Raw genomic sequence first — 20,823 nt, forward strand, 5'->3', positions numbered from 1 at the left:
GCATGCTGGTGTGGCAAACCTAGAAAAGTGAGCACCAACTCTACAAGGGCCGCCATATTGGATTTCTTCTCTACGTGTTTACATTGTATTTAGCTTATTCTTCAAGCGTGTTGTAAACAAACCTACTACTCTTCTGAACTCCTTTCTTATGATGAGGTTCAGATGTGGAAAGTCGAAGCTTTGAAAGTATTTTGCCGCAAGCGGAATTTAAAGGTTTCTGGAACAAAACTCGAGCTTATTGCCAGGGTGTTTGCTGCATCAGAGATGGGCATTGAGGAGCAACCAACAGCTAACGAAAGACTTTCAATCACAGAAAAAGAAAAGACTAAGCTTTTGGTTATGCCGAGTGGCGTTTCAGTGCCTGATTCCTTGACATTGCAGGATGGCTGGGTCAATGAAAACAACAGCATGACTTCTTGGCCGCCGATATACCTCAGCGATATAACATTATTTTTAATGTCTGACCACCCAGTGAACGATGTCGAGTTTCATGAACGAACTTTGAACGAATACAAAGAAGGCAAAACATTTAGACAGTTTGACTCTGGCTGGTTGAAACACATATCTTTCAATCCTCTCGCAGATTCTGAGTATTGCTTTTTGAAAGCAAAATGTACTCATTCAATGAAAATTTCCCATGCGCCACATTCGGCATGGATCTGCGCAGTCAAGAAAACTGGCGATATCATAAGTGCTTATTGCAGTTGTGTTGCAGGGTAAGCTATTATAAACATATACTTAACTTGTGTTTGTTAATTATTATAAAACTCAATATATAGAAAGTACATTTGTCAATATATAAATCAAGTAGATAGACTACATACCCCAGGTTGAGTTCATGATCAGGGAATTCATTTGCAAATCCACAAAGATTTCTTGGGCTCCCAAGACTTCCCATTGTAATCCTGTCTCTTTACAGCTTTGGTCCATGCTAGCCTTCTATCATTGTTCTTTAGTGCTGTTGGAAAATGGAAATAGTTCGAACGGGGGCTTGCAGTCGCAATTTTTGCAATCGTGAAGCTCACAATGAGATTCTGCCCATTTATTTAGCTTTTTCCCACTGTTCCCACTTGGTGTCCAAATCCCATAACTAGAAGAGCGATGATTACACACTAAAAACTAGCGAAATACAATGTCAACATGCTTGAAGAATAAGCTAAATACAATGTAAACACGTAGAGAAGAAATCCAATATGGCGGCCCTTGTAGAGTTGGTGCACACTTTTCTAGGCTTGCCACACCAGCATGCATTGTGATTCCACCGGAAGCCCGAAACTCTGATTCCGTCTATAGTACGTGTTTAATTATTGTCATTTCACGCTGATATTATTTATAATAAAAACAACCGAACGAATGGAACTCTGTTCTTATTTAGTGATGGAGTTGTTAATGTGTCTCAGGTAGACTGACTCATTCTGCGTCTGAACGCCTGATCGAGATGTATAACGAGACGGGTCGCTCACTTTAGCATCAGCTGATGCTAAAGTGAGCATCCGGGAGTTTATTAAATGTAAACTTTCAATTTACTGGGCCACGTGACGTTTTCTCATCCGCTTCATCATGTTGACGAGGCTGCCTTGGCCGCGCCGCGTCAGTGATGTAAAGAGTCAAGGGGCATCTAAAAGCGCGATTAATCTGCGTTAATTTCTTTGTCGCGTTATTTATTCTGTGATTAATTAATCGAAATGAACGCGCTAATTCGACAGCCCTAAAAAAAAATATATATATATGTATATATACGTATATAAACATGCACTTTATCAGAGTTTCATAGTGCAACTTTAAAAATAACATAATATGGTTTAGTTTTCATCAGTTCATAGATGGATGATGAATATATTACAGTGATGCAGAATGCTACGCTTTTTCAACAGCAACTGGTGAACATCCATGTTGTGATTCTGCATAAAGAGCAGGGAGCTGGGCTGGGCTTTAGCATCGCTGGAGGGTCTGACCTGGAGAGCAAAGCTCTGACAGTAAGCAGCACTCATTGGAGACTCACACTGATCACACTACAACACACACACTGATCACACTACAACACACACACTGATCACACTACAACACACACATTGATCATACTACAACACACACACTCACACTACAAGAAGGGTTGGACTAACATGGCCGCGGTGATCTTGAACATGTGAGGAGAACGTCCTTCATTCTGGATTCTAACAGTTTTATTGACTTCCTGAATCTGTAAGTGTTACCTCTGCAGACCAGCAGGTGGCACTCTGTCACAACACTCCCAAGCCTGTGTAAGGAGCCTTGTCTCCTCACTGAGTGGTATATATGTGTGCAGATAGTTCTGGTTTCATCTTAGATTTCTGCCTCCATCTGTGGTGCTCACAGCATTTAAACATTACATTTAAAATATAACACACTGTAGATATCTTTATTTGGAACTAGTTAATAAAGAAAGTTTATCACAGCAATACAGCATTGTACAGTATATGCTTATCACTGAATTTTAATCGTTGTTTATAGAATATCAAATAATCTTGTTAAAACACAGCCTGCAGTGCTCATTCATTAAATATTGTGTCAATAGCAAGGACACAAAAAATGTGCAATTTATACAAAAGTCAAGATTTGTAATGGTGTAGAATGACAATTACTTTTGAAACTTTCATTTTAGTTATTGAATATATTGTATCACTGTAAATGTAGACGTAGTATAATTTGACTTTATGCTGGATCCAGATCTGCTGAACATTAGCAACTGTGGACCTGTTCTCTGGAACACACTGTCTGTTGACCTGACATCTGTCACAACTGTGTCTACATTCAAAAGTAAACAGAAAACCCTATCTGTGTGTTTTGTGTGCATGCGTGCGTGTGTGTGTTTTGTGTGCGTGTGTGTATGTGCGTGCGTGGGTCATGGGAGACACCTGTTTCATGTGACTTGTTGCTGTATGCAATTTAATGTAAGGGACATTTAGCTTCTCTGTAATAATAAAATTGCCTTTCCTTGCCTCATTGTCACTCAGGTAAGCAGCCCTGCATTAATAATGTTAATCACCAGAATAGCCATACGTTTGTAAAAAGAAGTGCAACATGTATTGATTGTTACAGTAATATTAATTGGAATTTAATGCCATATAACCTCCAGCAATACTGTATAGCTTACTGCATGTTAGATGACTAATCATCTAACATAACTTACAAATTATGTAAATACCACTGTATATATGTATATATGAGTGGTGTCTTGAATAAAAACTAACTTTTTGGTGGACACAGAGCACACAGTAAACCACAGGGCAGAGAAGTACAACATGTTGTTTTGTATTACAGTAATGTAGGATTTACTTATTTTAGGTGTTGTTAGAGAATAATCTTTCAATGCCTGGCCTTCTGCATATGCAGTATGTCCAGACACACAGCATTCATTGTGTCAGAGGAAAATCTGAACATGGAATGAAAAGATGCATACAATGTTGTATGTCCCAATTAGGACTTAATGCATTGTTTGTGTAGCAGTAGGTAGAAAATTGCAGTCAAATTTACAGTCATTGTTTTTAGGTTTTTAATGCAAATGTAATTGTTTTTACAATAGGATGTGAATGTGCAAAATGGAGTTTAGATACACAGGGTTTTGGTGGTGGTTGAGTTTCAGTGAGAGAGATGTTTTTCAAAGATGTGGTCATTGAATGCATTTTGTGTGATGTGGATGAGAACTTGTGGCCAGGGATGACTTTTTGTATTTCTAGATACGTAGCTGCCTTTTACAAGCATCTATTTTTGTGCACTTGGAATTAATCTCTGCAAAAAATGTTTTCTGGCACAAGAGTTGATTCTAAGATGTGTATCAAGGGTTTTGGTTTGATGTGAGATTAATTGTCTGCCACTAAACAGACAGATGAGTGTTCTGAGTGTGAGACACTGAATGTCTTCTCTCCAGGTCCACAGAGTGTTTCCCAGCGGCCTGGCAGCTCAGGAGGGAACCATTCAGAAGGGAGACGAGGTGTTGTCTATAAACGGACAAACAATGCATAGTGTCACACACGCAGATGCCACCGCTTCTCTTCGTCAGGCCCGCAGTCTGAATCTGGCTGTGGTGGTCGTCTGCAAGAGAGCAGAGGAGGGAGGAAGAGAGGGAGGCTGCAGGAGCGAAGAGCCCAACCCTGCAGGTGAGTCATTCAACAGCATACAAGGATGTCGTCCCAACACCTCCAAAGTGTGGACCTCTCCACATTTCCAATGCTTTTAAAAACAGGGTTTCAATCAATTTTTTGTGTATTGTATTCTACAGCTATATATCTCTCTTAAAGATTTTTACTGTGTCACTGGGGACTGTAAGCTCCGTGTTATGTTATGTTCGGATAGTTTGTATGTTGCTGGGGTCTGGGCGAGAGACGAGGGAAAGAATAGTCTGGTGAATATCCCAGCACCGGGAGTAACAGCAGGCTGATGGAGCGCTGGGTCTAACCTGAGTAACGACAGCAACAGAAAGTTTGTTATCAGTTGTTTTTATCAGAGCTATCTGCTCACTGCTAACAGAAGATCTGTCCGTCTCCCAGCCAACGCGCACTCTCCTCCCGGTGGAGCAGCCACCCATAGACGGTGAGAACGAGGTGAAGCTGCGAGTCGTTTTCTCGTTTCTGCCACTTTGGATTTAATCAAAATAAACTATCAAAACGTGCAGGATCATGGATGTTGACCCTGAGTCTGACCCGAGTCTTCTCCCTTTGTACTGAGGCAGACTGGAGCTACAGTGACTCACTATTCATACTAGACTGGACGGGCCGGCACTAGTCAGTTAGAGCTTTGAGGGGTCGGAAAACAAGTAAAGCGCTATATAAAGGCAAGTTAATTTACAATGTACCTACAGTAGATGGCGGTCGCCCCCAGCTTGGAGAAACAGACAGGAGTACCATCAGCACTGAAGCTAAGCAATGTCCTGCTGTGGACTGGGGGCAGCAGCAAACGAATAAGCATTATGTCATGAGCCCTCTCCCTGCCTGGTAACACCACTAATTGTTTTCAATTATGCCTGCCTGCTTGCCTGCCTGCTTACTACTACTCTGATCTCCAGCCCCGGTAAACCCGACTTGCCTTCCGCCTTACGAGTTTTGAATATCCCTGAACTGTACTACTGCCGTGCCTCATTCGGCCCTCTGTGTGTGTGTGTGTGTGTGTTTCAATAAAACCTTCAAATCAAATCAAATCAAATTTATTTGTATAGCCCAATATCACAAATTATACATTGGTCTCAGTGTGCTTTACAGACTGTACAGGTTACGACATCCTCTGTCTTTAGACCCTCGCATCGCACACGGAAAAACTTCCTAAAAGAAACCCCAAAATTAAAGGGGAAAAAATGGAAGAAACCTCAGGGAGAGCAACTGAGGAGGGATCCCTCTCCCAGGACGGACAGACGTGCAATAGATGTCGTGTGTACAGGATAAACAACATAGTACAAATACAACATTTGACAGAAATTATGTTGTGTTGAAAAAAAAAGAAATAGAAAGTATGGATGAATCCAGGAAAATGTCAAAAAGGCTTCCCGGTGTCCAGCAGGACCAGGTCAGCAGGCGCTGTCACGATTCATGATCCTGACGTAAACTTTATCAGTGGCAACCTGCCACATGAGAGACAGACACTCCGGGGATGATGCCCCGGATGGTGAGTTAGTAACATACATTTACATAAATGCATACAGATAGAGAGGAAGAAGAGAGGAGAGGGGAGGAGAGAGGAAGAGAAGGAAGAGAGCAGGGAGGTGTCCCCCGGCAGTCTAAGCCTATAGCAGCATAACTAGGGGCTGATCCAGGGCAAACCTGAGCCAGCCCTAACTATAAGCTTTATCAAAAAGGAAAGTCTTTAGCCTACTCTTAAATGTGGAGAGTGTGTCTGCCTCCCGAACACAAACTGGAAGCTGGTTCCACTGGAGAGGAGCTTGATAGCTGAAGGCTCTGGCTCCCATTGTACTCTTAGAGACTCTAGGAACCACAAGTAACCCTGCAGTCTGGGAGTGTAATGCTCTAGTTGGTTTATAAGGTACTATGAGATCTTTAAGATATACTGGAGCCTGACCATTAATTGATTTGTAAGTCAGGAGAAGGATTTTGAATTCTATTCTGTATTTTACCGGGAGCCAGTGCAGTGCAGCTAATACAGGAGTAATATGATCCCGTTTCCTTGTTCTAGTCAATACACGTGCCGCTGCATTTTGGATCAACTGAAGAGTCTTAAGCGACTTTTTGGGACAACCTGATAACAATGAGTTGCAGTAATCCGGCCTTGAAGTAACAAATGCATGGACTAGTTTTTCTGCATCATTTTGAGACAGGATGTGTCTTATTTTTGCAATGTTACGTAGATAAAAGAAGGCAGTCCTTGAGATTTGTTTTATGTGGGAGTTAAACGACAGATCTTGATCAAAGATGACGCCAAGATTCCTTACAGTGGTGCTGGAGGCCAAGTTAATGCCATCCAGAGCTTCTATGTCATTAGAAAATGCGTTTCGGAGGCGTTTAGGGCCAAGTATAATAACTTCAGTTTTGTCTGTGTTTAACATCAAAAAGTTGCTAGACATCTCGATTGATGTCGAAATTGCGCTCCTGGGTCCTCGTCTGTCTGTCCTGACAGAACGATTTGACCATCATGGACCCAGCGCACGCCCAGACCAGCATGCAGGTAGAGACTGAGATGTCTGCCCTACAGCGACTGGAACGCACTGAGGGAGACATCATTCGGATGACCGGCGATATCGCTTCCCTGCTCCAACTCAGCCAACAACAGCAGCAACAGCTACAACAGCAGCAACAACTACTAGCCCAAGCCCTGCTGCTACTCACCAATGCGGCCACTCCTGCTTCGTCTGTTCCAGAACCGAAGATTGGCCATCCGGAACGCTTTGACGGTGACCCGAAGCAGATCCGAGCCTTCCTGACCAGCTGCCGAGTGCAGTTCGCATTACAGCCCAGGACCTTCTCGACGGAGGGAGCCAGGGTGGGTTACGTCATTACCCATCTCACCGGCCGAGCTCGGTTGTGGGGAGCGGCAGAGTTCGACCAGGAGACCCCAGCCTGTGCCTCCTTCAGTGCCTTCGAAGAGGAGATGTTAAAGGTCTTTGACTTAGGTTCAACAACAACCGAAGCATCACAAGCACTGCTGACCACCCGCCAGGGCAATCGGACGGTGGCAGACTTCTCTATAGACTTTCGTACCCTGGCAAGTCGCAGCTCGTGGGACTCCGAGGCACTGGTGCACGCCTTCCTCCACAGCCTGGCAGACTACATTAAAGACGAGCTCGTCTCTCATGAGCAGCCCAAGACACTTGATGACGCCATTGCCCTTGCCGTTCGCATTGATCGGCGTATCCAGACCCGCAGAAGAGAGAGAGGGCGTCTGAGTCAACCAGCCATCCGCATTCGGGGGGAGTCCTCCACGTTCCACCCCCCGCCTGTCAAGCCCCAAAGCCAACTCAATCAACCTGAGCCCATGGAGATTGGTCGCGTCTCCCTCACCCCCGAGGAGCGACGGCGCCGTCTAGCCTCAAACCTTTGTCTCTACTGCGGTGGCGAAGGTCATCGTGTCACCACCTGCCCGTCAAAAGCCGCAGCTCACCAGGTGTAGGGGAGATCCTGGTGAGCTCAATACATCTTCAGTCTCCCCCCATCCGAAAACCCCTGCTCCAGCTCCGCCTTCGACTTTCCGACACAACTCACACCCTGGCCGCCCTAGTGGATTCCGGAGCCGAAACAAACATAATGGACACAGAGCTCGCGCGGCAACTGGGCGTGAACCATCAACAACTCACTCTACCCGTTCCTGCACGAGCCCTGGATGGACACCGTCTCGGCACCATTACTCACATCACGGCCCCTGTGACAATTCTGCTGTCAGGAAACCACCAGGAGTCCATCCAGTTCCACCTCCTACCCTCACCCGGCCAACCGCTCATCCTTGGATTTCCGTGGCTCCGTCTTCATAACCCCCAACTTGACTGGGAAACAGGCACAATACGCGAGTGGGGGAGGGGCTGCCATCGGACCTGCTTAAAGGGAGCCATCTTGCCAATCGACCGGGGAGCTTCCAGCACCGCCCCCGACATATCCAATGTTCCTGCCTGTTATCACAACTTGAGAGAGGTGTTCAACAAGTCCAAGGCCACGTCTCTGCCACCACACAGACCATATGACTGCGCCATCGACCTTCTGCCTGGCACCACACCCCCGAAGGGCCGTCTCTACTCGCTGTCAGCCCCAGAAAGAAAAGCCATGGAGGACTACATAAGCAACTCACTGGCCACCGGCATAATCCGTCCATCATCTTCCCCCGCGGGAGCGAGATTCTTCTTTGTCGGAAAAAAGGATGGCTCTCTCCGTCCGTGCATCGATTACCGGGGCTTGAACGACATTACATTCAAGAATCGTTATCCTCTACCCCTACTCTCCTCTGCCTTTGAACTGCTGCAAGGGGCCACAGTGTTCACCAAGCTAGACCTGCGGAATGCCTACCATCTGGTGCGGATGAGAGGGGGTGACGAGTGGAAGACTGCATTCAACACTCCAACAGGACACTACGAATGTCTCGTCATACCGTTCGGTCTCACCAATGCCCCGGGAGTGTTCCAGGCGCTGGTAAATGACATCCTCAGAGACATGCTCAATAAGTTTGTTTTCGTTTACCTTGACGACATTTTGATCTTTTCAAAGACTCAGACAGAACACACTCACCATGTCCAGTTGGTTCTACGCCGGTTGCTGGAGAACTCTCTCTTCGTGAAGGCAGAGAAGTGCGAGTTCCACGCCAAGTCTGTCTCATTCCTGGGTTATGTGGTGACCGAAGGCAGCGTTCAAATGGATCCTGCAAAGGTGTCTGCTGTGATGCCGTGGCCGGTTCCAGAGACCCGTAAAAGACTGCAGCAGTTCCTGGGGTTCGCCAACTTTATAGGAGATTCATCCGGGGTTACAGCACAGTGGCAGCACCACTCACTGCGCTGACCAGCGTGAAACAGCCGTTTCAGTGGACAGCAGCCGCTGACAAAGCCTTCAAGACCCTCAAAGCTCGTTTCACCTCAGGCCCTATTCTCCAAATGCCTGACGCTGGACGGCAGTTTGTGGTGGAGGTGGATGCTTCGGATGTAGGAGTTGAAGCGGTGCTTTCTCAACGAGCAGCAGAGGATGGCAAGATGCACCCCTGTGCCTTTTACTCCCGTAGACTGACTCCAGCAGAATGCAACTACGACATCGGCAACCGCGAGCTACTGGCCGTCAAGCTCGCCCTCGAGGAGTGGCGCCACTGGTTGGAGGGGTCTAAAGTTCCGTTTGTGGTCTGGACAGACCATAAAAACCTGGAGTATATCCAGACAGCCAGGAGGCTGAACTCCCGCCAGCGGTCATTATTCTTCACCCGTTTTAACTTCACGCTCTCCTACCGTCCTGGCTCCCACAATATCAAGCCCGACGCACTCTCCAGGATGTTTCAGAAGGATGAGGCATCCAATGAGAAGCCGACAACCATCCTCCCACGCCCCTGTGTTGTTGCTGCCTTGACCTGGGACATTGAGGAGCAGGTCAGAGAAGCCATCCGGAACCAGCCGAGCCCCAGTGCATGTCCCTCTAACCGTCTCTTTGTCCCAGCAGATCTGAGGTCTCAGGTGATTCAGTGGGGGCAACTCTCGCCTGGCCTGTCACCCCGGAATCACACGCACCCTCCATCTGCTCTCCCAACGTTTCTGGTGGCCGTTGATGAGGAAAGATATCCAGGAGTTTGTTAGAGCTTGCCCCACTTGCAACCAGCACAAGACCCCCAGTCAGCCCCCAGCTGGGTTACTCCAGCCTCTGCCAGTGCCCATGCGACCCTGGTCCCATATCTCCCTGGACTTCGTTACTTTCAATCTGAAGGAAACACTGTCGTCCTCACCATCGTTGACCGCTTCAGTAAAATGACCCACTTCGTGCCCCTCCCAAAGCTGCCAACTGCAAAGGAGACCGCCCGGGTGGTCTTGGAACATGTGTTTCGAGTCCATGGTCTGCCCAGGGATATTGTGTCAGACCGAGGCCCTCAATTCTCTGCGGCCTTCTGGAAGGAATTCTGCAACCTTCTTGGGGCAACCGCCAGTCTGTCATCGGGATTCCACCCACAGTCGAATGGTCAAACGGAGCGCATGAACCAGGAGCTGGAGAAGGCACTGAGGTGTGTGACCTCACGCAACCCCCGTGCTTGGGCCCAACATCTTCTCTGGGTAGAATATGCCCACAACTCCCTCACCAGTTCTGCCACCGGACTCTCCCCCTTTCAATGCGTTTATGGATATCAACCACCTCTGTTTACCAGTCAGGAGGGAGATGCTACCTGTCCCTCTGCGCTCGCCTATGCCCGCCGCTGCCGCCGCACATGGGCCCAGGCTCGCGCCACACTCCTGAAGTCCAGTGCAAGCTATGCTATCGGAGCTAACCGGAGGAGGACCCCAGCACCAGTTTACCATGTCGGACAGAAGGTCTGGTTGTCGGCTCGAGATATACCACTGCGGGTGGAGTCGCGGAAACTGGCGTCTCGCTTCATTGGACCCTTTCCCATACAGAGGGTCATCAGCCCTACGGCAGTCCGACTACTGCTACCCAAGACCATGAAGGTACATCCCAACATCCACATCTCCAAGCTCAGACCTGTACATGAGAGCCCACTGGTCCCAGCAGCACCACCGCCTCCTCCTCCGCGCTTCCTCGACGGTGGCCCCGTCTACACGGTCCGGCGACTGCTCCGCTCTCGACGAAGGGGTAGGGGCATCCAATATCTGGTGGACTGGGAGGGTTATGGTCCTGAAGAGAGGTCTTGGGTTCCCGCTGGAAGAATTGTGGATCCGGCCCTCATCACTGAATTCCATCGCCAACACCCTGACCAGCCATCTCTCCGACGGGGTCTGCGCAGGGCTTCTTGCCATGTAGATCCACTTCCAGGTCCTGCTGCTCCTGCTCCGGTGTCTAATCCTGACCCTGAACCTGGTTCTGAGCTGGGGCCCTCGGATGTCGAGTCTTCTGATGGAGACGGTGCCGCTGAGGATGTGTGTTTCAATAAAACCTTGATCTCGAAATTGCGCTCCTGGGTCCTCGTCTGTCTGTCCTGACATATTATGCCACACTTTAAATATATTCAAGGCTTTACCTTGCCATCAGACAGCCCTATCTGACAGGAAACTGAAGTTATCGATGCTTTCTTCAAAGCCACAAGACTTCTTTTGAAAAAAATTCTGATTTTAGGTCACAGAACACGGGAGTTGCTGGTCTACCGATGGCCTGAACAGTTACTGTGATGAATCCAAACAAATCCTTTAAAACACCAGTTACACAATAACACAAACAAACTAACCGTTCCTTGTTTTAACCTGGAATCTGGTTGTTTGAAGAGAGCATAGAAAACTGCTTCAGTTCCCCGTCAGAAATGGCTGTCTGACGGTAAGGTAGTGCGTGAAAATATTCTAAATAGAGCGTACATTTAAACTTTAAGTGTACGCTATATTTCACTTAAATTACGCTAAGTGATCAGATCACTTCGTGATACAGCGTTAATACAGTAACGCATACAGTTAATATAATTAATACAGTTAATACAGCGTTAATGTAGCGTTAATACAAATCACGCTATATTAAGAATACGCTATAATCTGTAAAGCAATCCTTTAAATCTTAAAGGATTGCTTTGCAGATTTTCAGAAGGGCTTTGTATCGTCACATCGGTGGTATGTGCAAATGAACGATGCTCGGCTTCCCTCGCCGGCATCAGGCCGATCGCATCAGGCCGGTTGCTCGCTGAGCGGTGAGCTCTGTGCACCAGTATCACGTAAGGAAACCAAACATCGTTCATTTGCACATACCCCCCTCCCATAAGGCAACGATACAAAGCCAGTTGAAAAGTAATCCTTTGAACTGATATTGATTTTTTTAGGAGGGCTTTTCTACATTCTGCTGAGAAACAGCAGCACTTGCTTTCCTTCCTTGCTGGTACTTCTGTCGGTTTCTCCAAACTGGTGCCGACCACCATACACTGACTATGGATAAGCACCTTATACAACTCCACTACAAAACATCCAAATTGTCCCTTTAACATTGATTTTTTTCAGCTGTTCAATGGACGTATGGAGGCGACTGTTTTGTTAATTGTGTTGTGTATGTTGTAGTGGAGGAGCAGGGAGCGCCGGTGAGTGTGGAGCTGGAGAAAGGAGCTGGAGGAGTTGGGTTTACTCTTGAAGGAGGAAAAGGCTCAATCCATGGAGACAGACCTTTAGTTATCAATAGGATCTTTAAAGGTACAAACTCATGCTGATGACATTATTTGATTTCATTATATTTACAATAAAACAATTTCCAATTGATTTAAAAGTGCCTCTGTTAATTTATTGAATTTATTGGCAGAAAGTTGACTTATAAAGGCCCTGTCACACATATCCGTATGGCAGAAACGTATGCTGGCATATATGAAAAGAGTCCAAATACGTCCAACTTTTCATCGGATCGGAAAAGTGAACCTATACAGATAAGCATGTCTAACCTATTTATATCGTATCACTTACTTATACAAAATGTATCAGACTTATACACAACAAATGCATAACTGCAAAAATATGCCGTATACAAAATATCAGCAACACGCTGGTTTGATATAAGGTAAGGTATAAGTAGTATTCGTTAAGAGCTGGCGGTGTTACGCTGGGCTGTGTTGTTGAACGCTGATATTTTGAGCATGTTCAAAATTACCGGACGTACCCAACGTGTGCTTCATAAGATATGCAGACGTTACGTTATGTTAGACATACGTGAATACGGAATACGTACGTGAATACTTACCTACGTAAATACAGTACGTGAATACTTACCTACGTAAATATAGTACATAAATACCTACCTGACTACGTTAGAGGAACATTAGATATAGGATACGTCGGTTGACGGTATGTATACGTCAGCTACAACACCACTGTGGAAAAGTTGGACGTATTTGGACTCTGGCAAATTTGGAGCTACTTTTCATATACGCCGGCATACGTTTCTGCCATACGGAACTGTGTGACAGGGCCGTATGTCTGGTGTGTTCGGCGTATCATCTGCGTCCTTCAAACGATCACAACTTACCCTTAATTTATATCAACCTATTGCCGATATTTCGTATACGCTGGCATACGTTTCTGTCATACAGATATGTGTGACAGGGCCTTTAGAGAAATATGAAATAATCGATCACAGAAAGGAGAGACAATTCCAAAATCTTTATTTTTATAAAGGATGAGAAGATGTGAACTATGTGTGAGATGCAGTTATTTTCAAAACTGGGAGTGGAGCAACTATGTAAAACTGAAAACTACTGAAATAAATGCTTGGCCAACTGGATTCTGATTTATTTGGCTTTTTGTTGTGTGTGTGAATGTGTGTGTGTAGTTGTGTGTGTCTGTGTGTGTGTGTGTGTGTGTCAGTGTGTGGGGGGGTCTGAAACCATCTTGGCAGTTATGATAATATTGTGAAACATATCCAGATCAACAGTGTGTCTGTCTTTTTGTGTGCCTTGCAGGCGGGGCAGCAGAGCAGAGCGGTCTGCAATATGGAGATGAACTGCTGCAGGTCCAGGGAGTCAGTCTGCAGGACATGACGCGCTTCGAGGCTTGGAACATGATCAAGGCTTTACCTGAAGGAGCCATCACAACGGTCATCAGGAGGAGGCAGGGTGGGGTAGAATGACAGACGTAGCTGCTGGGCGCTACTTACAAATGACAAGGTCAAAGAAAACTAACAATGTCACTGGCGCTGTGATCCGCCTTTGACATGGTGGATAACTTCGGAATACATTTCTATTATTCTTATGTCACGTTCCTGATCCCATATGAAAGTTTCTGTTCAGGCAAACCCCCCCAAATCCACATATAACTAGCCGGTAACTAGCCATGTGTCCCAAATACTGTGAATAATTTACAGACCTCACTGTCATTCTTCTACCTTCAGAAAATAGTTTCAATGTTAGTTTCATGTCTGTGGATTATCCTGCATACTGCTGTACTGTTTACAGTGAAATGGGATCTGAGTTGTCGTATACAGAGCCCGGCCAGTATCATAGGGGAATAAAGAAAAAATATTTGTGCACACAAATAAATAAATCATGCTCTCAAATGAAAAAATTGTGCACACAAATTCCTAATTGTTGTCCTCCAATAACTGAATTTATGCTCTCGGATTGATGGATATCAAAGCTAACACAATGGTGTTCAACAGGCAAGCAAAACATTAAGTATATCCATATATCTCCACCAGAATGAACACAAAACTGCATCAGATCTAAGCGTCTCATTTAGATGCTAACAACAGCCACTGTCATATCAGGGACTTCCCATCGTTCTTAATCCGAAGCCCAAATGTCCGAAAAATGTTCCATTTGTCCGAAAGCCCGTTATCCCGAAAATACAATACAATTCTGAAAATACACACTCTAAGTTTAGGCTTGAGGAGTGACATTGGTTAGGGTGAGGGTAAGAATACAGCAGATATTAGTGTGTATTTTTTCAGAGCAATGGGCGTTTGTTTTCAGGATAACGGACTTTCAGACAAATGGGCCTTTTCTAGGACTATTGGGGTTTTGGAATAATGGCATGGCACAGTTAATTCCTCATGCATTATTCTACACAGTGCTGCATGTGCATATAACTGATAGCAGCCCGTGCGAGCCAGTATTACTGAAACAACAAACAATTACCAATTACAAAAAAGTGTTAAGGGAACAAAGGCTAATGTAATGAATGTGACACCAAAGATATTAATATGATGGAATACATTCAGAAATTGGAGGCACCATGTTGGCAACACTGAGCTGCCAGCCTGCTGTTCCCCTCTGGATGCTCTTCAGTAACTCTGAAGTGCACAACACACTGGAAATTCACTTCCTACTGCTGCATTGAGAGTCATTGGCAGATTATATAGTCAGGCCATGGACAATATATCTGCTTTTGTTTTGATTTCAGACAATTGGGATATACTTTTTCCAATTAAAGGTAATGTTATCTTCAGTATATTCAATAAAATGCTGAAATATTAGCAGTATGTTTAATGCTATGTTCTGTTAATATCTGCATACAAATTAAGTAATTTGAGAGGATAAAATTGTCATTTGTGTGTTTTTTTAATTTATTGTTGATTGTGCAAATAATCTTTCTGCTTGACACCCGCCCACTGCACAGGTCATTGTAAAGCTGTTCTATGTTCACCATCTCTAGAATGAGGTGGTGAATACCATATTTTCCTAAAAAGTTTAGATATGGCAAAACTATGGCTAGGTAATAGGCAGTAAAACTTCCTCCTTACAAAAAAAAATGTCATACCACTCTTGTGATGGGTACCAAGCTGTTTTATCCACGTATCCATTAAAAGCACAAATCAGGCCATGAGTCACTTAACATATCATGAAAAGACTTTAGCTAATGTGAGGCAGTGGCTTCAGATGTTTCCCTCTCACTAAAACAGCTGCCTTACTAACAGTGGCGGGCTGTGCATTTCCCACCTAGGCCTTCAGTGATGTCCTACACAGTCCTACCTGAATTATTCCACCTCTTAATACCATCATTATGACGCCATGGCTCTCTAGAAACTATACATTTAGACAGGAACGCAGTATAACCGGATGATGATGGGTTGATGTATTCATCAAGACGTGCTGTGAAGAAGTGAGGATGAGCTACTCACAGGGACCATATATACCAGGGGTGGCCAACTAGTCAGAGGTTAAGAGCCAAAAATGTTACTATGTTACTGCAAAGAGCCACATCATACACACAGTCACAGATGCGCACCCCCCACTTCTCTCTTTTGTTCTCAGCCTTTCTCTGTGCTCCCTCACTCTCTTAATCCTCTCTCTCTCTCTTCCTCCCCTCTCTCTCTCACACAGACAAAATTAAAATCTAAAACTTTACACACACACACACTGTCAATGACTTAATTTGTGATAAGAACTGTGTCTGAGGCAGACCAAGTGACCAAATCAGAGGGAAAGATGTCAATGCTTTGCGCTAAAAACAATGTAGCCTTCAGCTTCTGCGTTGATTTCAGTCGCAGTGTAGCGGACATGTTTCCCGACTCTGACATCGCAAGGAAGTCCTCGTCAGGGAAAACAAAAGCCACACAACTTCATCCATCATAAAATAAAATACATAAATCTTATGTATACTTTAAATAAACATGCATTTCCTGAATGTATATACCCGTCCCTTATGTGTTTACGTTTGCATTGGTGGCTAAGAGCTGTTAAGATATGGGCGGAGTCTGGCAAAACAAATCCCTTATTTTGAAATTCCAATGTTGAAAGGTATGGACTAGCATACTAGCATTAAAAGGGTCGACGAGGAACGTAATCTGTGACCTTTTCAGCTGTAGATCATGGAACCGAGTCGCAAAGTTTTTGTTCAGGGTTTCAACCAATGTTGCATTTCGGCTTGTCCGCTTGCAACATTGGTTGAAACCCTGAACAATGCAACAACAACAATGAAAATGTGCTAATTCTCCCTTTTGAAGAAGTGCCTTAAACAGTTTCAGTTTGTTAACAAACGCAATTACACTTTGCACTAGGTCAGGCAGCATTTTTATATGAATATAAACTCTCCCACTCTAATAAAACGTCCTATGTTGGTCTTCATATTTTTGCTTCATTTTTTCCCTGCCATTTTAGGATCGAACTCAGATGGTTAGATATTGTTTACTCGACGATAGGTTTTTCCCCCCTTGAAGGTGATTGGTTAACTGCATCGCAGGCATTTTTGTGATCATTTTGGGCTCTTGGGCCACATCAAAATTAGACGCACTGGCATGCTCTCATACTGACAGCACACATACACACACTCACAAATAAAATTCGATATGAACTGAAGAGCTGCATGAAACTGGGCAAATAGCCGCATGCGGCTCGAGAGACGCGGGTTGGCCACCCCTGTGCTAGAGCCTGACCATTAATTGCTTTGTAAATCAGGAGAAGGATTTTTAATTCTATTCTGTATTTTACCGGGAGCCAGTGCAGAGCAGCTAATACAGGAGTAATATGATCCCGTTTCCTAGTTCTTGTCAATACACGTGCGCTGCATTTTGGATCAACTGAAGAGTCTTAAGCGACTTTTTGGGACAATAAATTGCAGTAATCCAGCCTTGAAGTAACAAGTGCATGGACTAGTTTTTCTGCATTATTTTGAGACAGGATGTGTCTTATTTTTGCAATGTTACGTAGATGAAAGAAGGCAGTCCTTGAGATTTGTTTTATGTGGGAGTTAAACGACAGATCCTGATCAAAGATAACGCCAAGATTCCTTATGGTGGTGCTGGAGGCCAAATTAATGCCATCCAGAGCTTCTATATTATTAGAAAATGTGTTTCAAAGGTGTTTAGGGCCAAGTATAATAACTTCAGTTTTGTCTGTGTTTAACATCAAAAAGTTGCTAGACATCAAAGTTTTTATGTCCTTAAGGCATGCTTGAAGTTTAGCTAATTGATTGGTTTCATCTAGTTTAATTGATAGATATAATTGGGTATCATCTGCATAACAATGGTGAAAGTTTATAGAGTAGTTCTCTAGTGATTAGAGGTGACCTTGACCTGTCCAGGTGGTGAGTAGTAGGCGCCTCTGCTTCTGCTCACAAGACACTTAATCTTTCGTATTTTCCTCAATCCAATTATATTTCTGATCTCTAGTTTAAACACTTAGAGCAATAAATGAACAAGGAAAAAGGAGTCGGTGGAGAAGTCGTCAAATACAAACAGAGTTTATTTCACATCAGGTCAAACAAACTTTCAGATCACAAAAATCCCCGGGTATAGCAGGAAAAAAGAGCCCTTATTTTAGTTTGGGTCTCCTCTTTTATAGTCATGTTTAGTGCATCAAACTCGTCAGACAATGAAACCACTCCTGTCTCATTCCTGAACGTTTCACATTGTTCAGATCCGGTGGTGTGACTTTTTCTGGCCTTATACATGTTTATCCCCTCGGTGGGGGTCATATTTGCCTGTCTCAGCACTTTTTGGCGACCAGGTGTTCTGCCCTCTCTTACTCACCCCCTCCCTCAGGAACATGCAATACCCCCTCTTCCCTCTAGGATACACTTGTAGATGACATTTGGCCCTGATACACACATTTGATTGTCTTACATCATTATGAGGTTACAAAATCATTATTATAGATATTGATACACAATACTTTGCTTAAGTAACATGTATGCCACTACAGTTCCTTATAATATTGCCCAAAGGAAGCATATATAAGGTGAATAGAATCGGTCCAAGTACAGAACCCTGCGGGACTCCAAGACTGACTTTGGCTGTCATGGAGGATTTATCGTTAACAAGTACAAATTCAGATCGCTCACATAAATAGGACTTGAACCAGTATGCTCCTTGTATGCCAACATAATGTTCCAGTCTCTGCAGTAGAATGTCATGATCAACAGTGTCGAAGGCAGCACTGAGGTCTAACAAGACAAGAACAGAGACAAGTCCTTTGTCTGATGCCAATAGAAGTTTAGTCCTTAAAACAGATAAAGTAATTATTGTAGGTAACTTTAATATTCATGTGGATGTTGATAGTGACAGCCTTAATAATGCATTTATCTCAATATTAGATTCAATTGGGTTCAGTCAAAATGTACATGAACCAACTCACTGTTTAAACCACACTCTGGACCTTGTTCTGGGATATGGTGTTGAAATTGAAAGTTTATCAGTGTGTCCACATAATCCTCTTTTATAAGACCATTTTTTAATAACTTTTGAAGTCCTGTTACTGTTCTTATTTTCTTCTATTAATGAAGAGTAATAAGCTGCTCTGGCATTACGGAGAGCCTTCTTAAACGTTTTAAGATTATCTAACCAGACTAAACGAGATTCTTCCAATTTAGTGGAACGCCATTTGCTTTCAAGATTTCTCGACTTTTGTTTTAGTTTGCGGATTTGTAAATTAAGCCATGGAGCCAGGAGCGACAGAGTGGAGTGTTATTCGTAGTGAGGCTGCAGCACTATCAACAAGATGATTAATTTGGGAGGGACTTGGGAATTGAGGCCCGCTGGACGATATTTTGTGGCCCCCTACTTGACATCAAAGTTTAGTGTTAGTGCAGCCCGCGCGTTTTTCTTACACGCACCATTTTTTTGTCACCGTATATGTTACCTGTCAGGTAACATATACGGTGACAAAAAAATATCGACTCGCAACTGCGTGAGAAAGCCAAACATTTCCGTGCATAGTCAGTCGCTCTTGATGAGAGCACAGACATCACTGACACTGCGCAGCTCGCAATGTATGTCCGCGGTGTTGACGACAATTTTGAAGTGATGGAGGAGTTGCTCACAGTGATTCATGGCCAGACCACTGCTCAGGAAATATTCCGCCAGTTGTGTGATGCATGTTCCTTTTTGGGAGCACATATCTGTGTGAAAAGCTCTTCTCCACCGTGAACTTTAATAAGTCAAAGTACAGGTCCAAACTTACTTGCTGCCAGGTCTCTGGCAAGGAGTAGGTAAGAGAAGCCTATGTTCTGAAAAACTGTTCATGTTCTGAACTGTTATTACTAAAGATTGAGAAGATTGGATCAGTTGTACTTTTTTTTGGAATACTTGAAACCCTTTTTTTGTGGAATATTTGATGCGGCCCAGCCTCACCCAGACTCGACCTCCAGCGGCCCCCAGGTAAATTGAGTTTGAGACCCCTGATTTAGACTGACATATTATTCATGTCTCAGCCAGGTTTCAGTGAGACAAAATAAATCAATCTTATTATCTGATATTAAATCATTTACCAATCCAGCTATCGTTGATAAAGATCTGATGTTTAAGAGCCAACATTTCATTTTTTGATTTAGTTGCATTTTTTATCAGGTTTTCATGTATAACTCCTCTTCTGTTAACCATTTATTTTATTCATTTCAGTGGACGTGAAGCCCACATTATTATCTGGACACCACCATGAGAGCCAGCGACGGAATGATGACATGCGGCTAAACATGTCATCATTCGTTAGATTTGGCAGAGGACCAGAGAAAACTACGGAGTGTCCGCCTAAATTTCCCTCGGGATGAATAAAGTATCTATCTATCTATCTATCTATTGTTTTTGAAAATGTACACATCGACTCCACATTAACTTTCGTACACTCCGATTGACGCAATCGCGTGTCATTATCGCCGACGTGAATAACAATCTTACTGTATTTACGTTTAGCCTTAGCCAGCAGTTTCAAATGTGCTTCTATGTTGCTCTGGCCCCAGGAAAGCATGTGACTGTCGTCGCTGGTGTCTCAAAATGAACGTATCTCAAAATTGAGCTACCGATAACCAGAATTGGCTTCTCAGCTGGTGTGTCACTGAGTGGGGAGAACCTGTTAGAAACAGCAAGCGGTTGGTGGTGAACACTTCTTTCAGATAGTCAACCAGTCTCCTGGCTGCTCGGGCCCCGCTGGGGGACAGCTAAGAGGAGATACCACTGGTCGGCACGCACCGGCTACAGGGGGCTTGCTAACAGCTACATTTGCTAACCGCTGACTAACCATGGTGCGGAGCCACTCATCTATCCCTCTAAAACTCGCTTACAATCCTGCGTATAAACTACATTTAATACACGTACAATTATCACTAAAGGAGGCAGAGCAATAGCTAAACATGAAACACACCGAGCAGGAGAAAGCAGAAGAGGAAGAGGGAGATGCCATAGCTAGCTGCCGAGCTACAGCAGCTAACGTTAGCAGAGCCGAAAGGAGAGTAAAGAACTGAGGATTTAGCGAGAGTCGCTAAGAGATAAGAGATAAGGAGTAATCAAGACTATATAGCACCATTAACTGAGTCAAGCTAGAGCAGCTGAAGTA

At 44.4% G+C, this 20,823-nt stretch overlaps 1 protein-coding gene across 1 annotated transcript in view; it reads left to right on the forward strand.

Annotated features, from left to right (window-relative positions):
* il16 (interleukin 16) overlaps positions 1 to 14,122 on the forward strand; it is a 71,372-nt gene extending 57,250 nt beyond the window's left edge. The window contains exons 25-28 of the mRNA XM_029462580.1: positions 1,875 to 1,976; positions 3,908 to 4,136; positions 12,137 to 12,265; positions 13,522 to 14,122. Coding sequence (XP_029318440.1) covers positions 1,875 to 1,976; positions 3,908 to 4,136; positions 12,137 to 12,265; positions 13,522 to 13,688 — 627 coding nt within the window. The 3' untranslated portion in view covers positions 13,689 to 14,122. The remainder of the gene's footprint in view (positions 1 to 1,874; positions 1,977 to 3,907; positions 4,137 to 12,136; positions 12,266 to 13,521) is intronic.
* The last annotated feature ends 6,701 nt before the right edge of the window (positions 14,123 to 20,823 follow it).

This window comes from Cottoperca gobio, chromosome 3 (genome assembly GCF_900634415.1).
Source record: "Cottoperca gobio chromosome 3, fCotGob3.1, whole genome shotgun sequence".
Classification (NCBI taxonomy): Eukaryota; Metazoa; Chordata; class Actinopteri; order Perciformes; family Bovichtidae; genus Cottoperca; species Cottoperca gobio.